We start from the raw sequence: 6,060 nt of genomic DNA on the forward strand, positions 1-6,060 counted from the left end.
TACAAACAGAACATGCACATAGCAAAGATAGAAACAAAATTTATATGTACATATATATAATGAGCCATTGAAATGTATATGTATGCGTATGGTAACTCCTGTATGTATATTGCGTCATGCGTGCCGTCGTGTCGTTTCCATGAAAGCGAGCATAATCGAACATGATATGGTATGTTTTGAAATATTTTTAAATTGAAAACAACAACGCGAGTCTCGAAAACGGACAAAAAGTGGTTTATAAAAGTCTCTGACAAATGGAAAACATTAAAAGCGAAGAAATCGTAGAAGAGGAAAATGCGACGCAGACAAAGACTCGAAAGAGAGGAATTATATACTTATCTAACATACCCAAATATATGAATATCACAAAAATTCGCGAATTACTTTCAGAATATGGAAAAATTGGAAGAGTGTACTTGCAATTAGCAGAAAATGGTTAGTCATTGAAATAAAGTACGTAGCGAGAGATTAAGATCTATAGCAAACATAACCTGGAAATTTATGTGTCGGTATTTCCAATTGTAATTGTAATTATTTATAGATCGCTGTACGCGGTATTGTTATCGTTTTCAGAATTAGAACGAGATGGGAAGATAAAAAAGCGAAAGAAAGTTTGTGCAAAATCATTCACCGAAGGTTGGGTAGAATTTGAAAGTAAGAAGGTAGCAAAATATGTTGCACTTACATTGAATAATACACAAATTTCAACTAGGAAAAAGAGCAAATTCTACGATGTTATTTGGAATATAAAGTATCTCCCAAGGTAACAAATTGTAATTGGTTTTAAAGCAAAACTTTTTTTATGTCCCCATAATTGCAGTATTAATATTTTTTTTATTAGATTCAAATGGATACACTTGAGCGAGCGTTTAGCATATGAGCGAGCAGTACGTAAACAAAGGCTTAGAGCAGAAATTGCACAAGCTAAACGAGAAGCAAACTTCTTCTCCCACAACGTTGATAGAAGTAAGAAATTGCGTAAAAAGCAACAGCAACAAGATGGAGAAAGTACATTTGTACCACCTATGATAAAACAAAGGGACACAGATGCTGAGATTAGAAGCAGGAAAGAGAATGAATCTGCAACGGATAGGACCGGCTTCTTGAAGTCTTTATTTGGATGAAACTTTTTATTTGAGCAGAACAAATGCCAAAGAGTACCTTTACAGTAAAATATACAAACAGTGCAAGTATTACGATTACCTTTTGATACAAACAGAATAAAACATGCTGTGTTTTTGAACAATCATAGTTTGCGTCTTTCTGTTTCCTCTCTGTTTCAAAGGTTCATTGTTATCTACTCGCCTTATCTGCTCGCAATTACGGATGAACAGATTAGAGTAGACATTTAAAATGTATATGTCATATATTTGAATAAAGAAAAGGACGGAAGCTCCATGCTGCTTCAATATTTACATCGTGTTGTGTTAGCTTCTCCAGCGTTTTAGGATCTAAAAACGAAACGAAAAACGTACGCCATTATTAACGAAGAAGTTGGAAATTTCGTACAGGCTACGGAGTAAAAATATCTTTCTCCTGTACTTGGAAATTCAATTCTTACAAACTCCGGAAAAACTCTTTCTAACGGATAACATATTTACCAGTTGTTCGTAAATACTCGTTGAGCGGGCCTTTCAAAACGGTAACAGGTATTGCCATACACAGCCGCGGATATAAGGTAGAACCATCCGCGGAAACGGTGTTGTTGACGATCATTCCTATCATTTCAAGCGTATCCCGTCGAACGATAGGTCCGCCGCTAGCCCCGCTTTGCGCACAGCAATTCGCTTGAAGCATGCAGTCGGATATCTTCGACACCACTCCGTTGCTGACAGTGGCTCTGCCTTTCGAAGAAAATGGAAATCCAATCGAAAGTATTGGCTCACCTGTTGAACGGTTCATATTTTCTAATCGATACATTTTTCAAACCAAACATTATATTATGTTAGTTAAGCGTAGTGAAATTGTCTACATTTGTCCACATTACAAATTCCCTGTTGTGACCCCCTTGGATCGTAAGACGGTTTTCCTAATGGACGCCTACTTTGGCAAACAGTGATAAGATGTTCAACCCACGAGAGACATATCATTCCACGCGTCCCGGTGGCTCGGCTAGTAGTTTTCTACCTAATTTGTAGTTGTTGACAATGAATGCTCATTAGACTCGATTGAAAGGAGCCCGAAAGGCGAGAGTAGGGGCAGCGAAGAGGAGGGCGGCGAGGCGACGGAAAGGCGTTAGAGACGTCCGCGACATTCGTTCGACATTCACCGCTGACGAAATGTCGATTCTACCCCTAAGAGATCAATTGGCCCAATTTAGACCTAGTTATTTTTCCGCCGATGAAAGGTCAGTGTTGTCCCTTGCAATGCTCAGGCGCCACGGTGTCGCCGTGTGTGCGTCGATCTGCCTATATTCTTAATTCTTATTGTCATTACCGTTAACCAGTCGGAATAACCTCCAGCGGTGTAGGTGCGTTACAAAGGAAGACCGCGAGTCTCGATATAACCGGATGGGTAACTGTTAATACGAACGACTGCGTTGATAACGGAATATCGTATATCGTTTTATCTTTTTACTTTACAGCCATCTCAACGGAGATAATTGCAATGCTCGAACCCATTCCTTTCCCTTGTTCTTTCGTTTCCTCCGCGTCATCGATTTTAACTTGTATCGATTTAAAGCGTAAACGAACGTGGGAAACAAGCCGAACGAAATCGTAGTCTCACCCTTGTTCGAAGGCTTATCGGCCAACTTGATGGCTTTCAACGAGGGCTCTTTGCGCCTCGAGTCGATCCTTAACACGGCGACATCGTAAGGCCTATTACGTGGTGTTTTGTAAATCAACTTGGCACGTGCGAACCAGTGAGATATATCTTTTCCCGACCCGATGTACGTGGCGAGCTCGATCGTCTGTTCCTGTGCCTGAAAATGTGGATAAGGATGCTTATTTAGTATTGTAATCTTTAATTTATTCACATATGCGTATACTTGGTAGCCAATAAAGACTAAAACGAGGACTGAACGCACAAGCATTGCCTTCATCATTGGGAACCACTTATTTCTGCTCTTGAGATCAACATAAACAATGTCTATCTCGGTAACGAAATGAAATAGGCTTATAGTGTATACGACCTTAATACAGCGCAGGATAAACCGAGATAAAGAAAAAATTGTTTATGTTGGTTTCAAGAGCAGGAATAAGTGGTTCTCGTTGAAGACAAAGCTTGTGCACGATATTCAGTCCACGTTTCAGTCTTCGCCTTTAAGAAAAAGTACATACTCCGGCAACTACGTGTGCACAAGTTACGAAAGTTCCTGTCCGTTCGTCCAGCAGGACGCCCGTACCCCAATTAGGTCCGCATTTCACTACCACGACGCTTCTTTCAAGGGTATCTAACAGACGGATCAATGATTTTCCGTAAAACGCAACGTGGCTCGAGCTGTACCCGAATGAACGGAAATCGTGAAACACGGAACAGTGGCTTACATACCGATTTCGTCGTTGCGATTATTCCATCGGGTGAAAGGGAGAACCGCAGAGGCCAAACATCGAGATTCATCTCGTATGACTCGACTCTGAACGATCTGCTTCAACGACGGTAGCAAATTCACTGCGAAAGTGTAGTCGACCCATTCTCCCCGGCACCAGCTCAACGATGCGATTACCATGCCGCGGATACTTTTACAGCCGCTTTGTGGAATATGTTGCAAGGCCGAGATCGAGATCGAGATCACGAAACGGAAACACAATTAATAGGGGCGCGAGCAGACCAAACAGCAGGGGAAAACTGTTTTCGAAAGGATTGATTAACATTGCTTAGAAGAAGAATGGATTACCGATTATCGATCAAATACACAGGACTACCCTCGCATTCCGGGAAAACGGTAGCATCCATCAGAATCAGGCATTCTTCGAGTCCAAGTAAATTTCCTACGATCCCACGACTCACAGTATCGGCGAAGAAGGCATTTCCGAAAGGTGTCGACACAATTTCAACGGTGGATCCTTTAACGAGTCTGCTAGCAGCAGTTTCTTTCGCGAATCGGAGCAGTGTTTCTTGAATCTTCGATTTCATTTGTGTTTCTCTATCGTCTTCATCTTCCAGAAACTCGGACACCAGCTCTTCTCCACACTCGATCATTAAGAAGGTCGGCAATAAAAGGCGATCGAATGCTTGCTTCTCTTGAAATTTCCAACTCTCGAACAAATTCTCCAAAGTGTCCTTCAAAAGTGGACACTTCCAAGCAGCCACCAGCTTTCCTGATTCAATCGATGAGCGGCCACGATGGATCAGAAGAGTTAAATCGTCGACTAACCCCGACGTTCCAAATAATATTAATTCTCCAGGATTTAGAGTGGCGACGCGGTGGTAAAGCTTGCCAGATCGGTTCAGGATAGAAGCCAATATGGAGCCGTGAGCGAGCACCCAACGCTTCGCGATCAAGATACCAGAGTAGCCGTACGAAAACGTTGTCCAAGTTTCCGTTGAAGACGAACTCGTTATGAAAACGTTTCCTGAAGTGTGCATGATAATATCTTCCGATTTAAAAGTTCACTGAAAAAAAAAGAAAACAATAAATACATCGCGACAACGACGATGCGCGTTTGTAGCTAAATGTACTTTGACGCGTATAGATGCGCGTGTATCGTGTCGCCAGACTATCGAGCTATCTATTATCGTCGACAAGGATAGGGGAGAAAATAGGATCGTCTTATCGAGAAGTCGTTTCTGGTAACCGTGGCATCGCGACAAACAACAGAAAAAAGGAGTCAAGGAGAATTATTTGATGAAAAACGGCAGATGAAAAGAAACAAATGAGCTTCTCGGAAGGCAAACTCATCAATCCCCTGAAATAGAAAGTACAGAAAATTGATGCTATAAGCGTCGTTACAACATTGCTTCTTAATATATGTATATAATACAGAGTCCTTTTTCTATTTTCGCTGTTATAGGTGTACATACAAGGTAAACTTGGTAATAGAGAAAAGTTGTTCTCCATTCGTCTTTTCTTTCGATGAGAATTTCATCCGAAGCTCCATGGAGCCCATGGTATAATGGGCCACTGGATGTAACTTGTAAATATCAAGTGCAGGATGTCGAAGAAGAGGAAGCATTATGAGTCTGCATGCACGTGCAATTGTGAATCTATTCTCGTTTTATTTCAATACCGGGGCTGCTGCCACGCTGTCTAGGCGTCTAGCTCGAACATATTTGCCTTTCCTTTCTCCTTTTCACCTTCCTCTCCTTCTTCATTCCATCTTCTCTCCGATACCACTTTTTCATTCTACTCGTTGGTTTTGCCATGAAACCTGGCTTAGCTTTCCAGTGGCCGATAAGCAAAGGCGAGCAAAATTTGAATTCAAATGTATAATACGTATCGCACTCTTTCGTACTCTCCTCGTATTATTTTCTTTATAATTGCGCAATGCTCTAACCAGATTAATAGAGTTAACTCGAACGCTCTTCTTATTCACCCTTGACGAGAAAGAGAACCGCGCCGAGAGTAATTCGCAACGGGGATACGCAACGTTGAACATCATTGAGTTATAATTGAGTCCCGATAGAGTCGTCGGGGCTTGGCCGTGCGTTGACTATCGGTACGAGTCAATTACTGCGGAGTACGTGCCTAACTGGTTGTGGAAAGTGCATATTACGCCAGAACAGAGACTTTCAAACCGTTTCGAAGAATGTTGCCCCCGACGCGAGGACAAACTCATGGTATCCCTATACAGTACGTTTACTATACCATACGTACCAGTGGTTTCCAAACTTTTTGTAAGACGTCTCCCTATAATGAATACACTTGATTGTAAGGCGCATTTCTTAGAGACCGCTCCGTCTCTAGTTTGGAAAACGCTGCTGTCTAATTTACATAGTATACACGGAGCCAGGCGTTAACTATGCTCTAGTCTAGACGAAGAACGTTTCATCTCGCGAAATCTGTAATTACAGTCCAAAAATATTTTCCTCGGCTATTTTCGAGCGGGTCCTCGTTTGATCACAGGAGAACTTTCGGTCTTATAATCTAGCTTCGGACGTGAATATCGATTGACAAAC

The 6,060-nt window shown here is 41.7% G+C and overlaps 2 protein-coding genes across 3 annotated transcripts in view; one reads left to right on the forward strand and one right to left on the reverse strand.

Moving 5' to 3' along the window:
* Window positions 1–107: 107 nt before the first annotated feature.
* LOC128876445 (activator of basal transcription 1-like) lies at window positions 108–1,415 on the forward strand. The gene is made up of 3 exons (XM_054122841.1): window positions 108–435; window positions 574–763; window positions 842–1,415. The coding sequence occupies exons 1-3, from the start codon at window positions 255–257 to the stop codon at window positions 1,122–1,124; spliced, it is 654 nt and encodes a 217-aa protein (XP_053978816.1). The 5' UTR covers window positions 108–254; the 3' UTR covers window positions 1,125–1,415.
* Window positions 1,091–6,060, reverse strand: part of LOC128876443 (peroxisomal leader peptide-processing protease-like) — a 31,368-nt gene continuing 26,398 nt past the window's right edge. For both annotated transcript variants that reach the window (XM_054122834.1, XM_054122835.1), the window contains exons 2-7: window positions 3,839–4,557; window positions 3,493–3,692; window positions 3,282–3,394; window positions 2,728–2,923; window positions 1,602–1,886; window positions 1,091–1,451 (exon numbers count right to left, since the gene is read on the reverse strand). In XM_054122834.1, the coding sequence (XP_053978809.1) occupies window positions 1,363–1,451; window positions 1,602–1,886; window positions 2,728–2,923; window positions 3,282–3,394; window positions 3,493–3,692; window positions 3,839–4,530 (1,575 nt within the window). In that variant the 5' untranslated portion in view covers window positions 4,531–4,557 and the 3' untranslated portion in view covers window positions 1,091–1,362. The remainder of the gene's footprint in view (window positions 1,452–1,601; window positions 1,887–2,727; window positions 2,924–3,281; window positions 3,395–3,492; window positions 3,693–3,838; window positions 4,558–6,060) is intronic.

This window comes from Hylaeus volcanicus, chromosome 5, assembly GCF_026283585.1.
Source record: "Hylaeus volcanicus isolate JK05 chromosome 5, UHH_iyHylVolc1.0_haploid, whole genome shotgun sequence".
Lineage (NCBI taxonomy): Eukaryota > Metazoa > Arthropoda > Insecta > Hymenoptera > Colletidae > Hylaeus > Hylaeus volcanicus.

Excerpts from the sequence above, each read along its gene's own strand:
- LOC128876445 (XM_054122841.1), top strand. The coding sequence starts at position 255 with ATGGAAAACATTAAAAGCGAAGAAATCGTAGAAGAGGAAAATGCGACG. Across the intron at positions 436-573 it reads CTTGCAATTAGCAGAAAATG|AATTAGAACGAGATGGGAAG; the intron begins GTTAGTCATTGA and ends TATCGTTTTCAG. Across the intron at positions 764-841 it reads AATATAAAGTATCTCCCAAG|ATTCAAATGGATACACTTGA; the intron begins GTAACAAATTGT and ends TTTTTTTATTAG.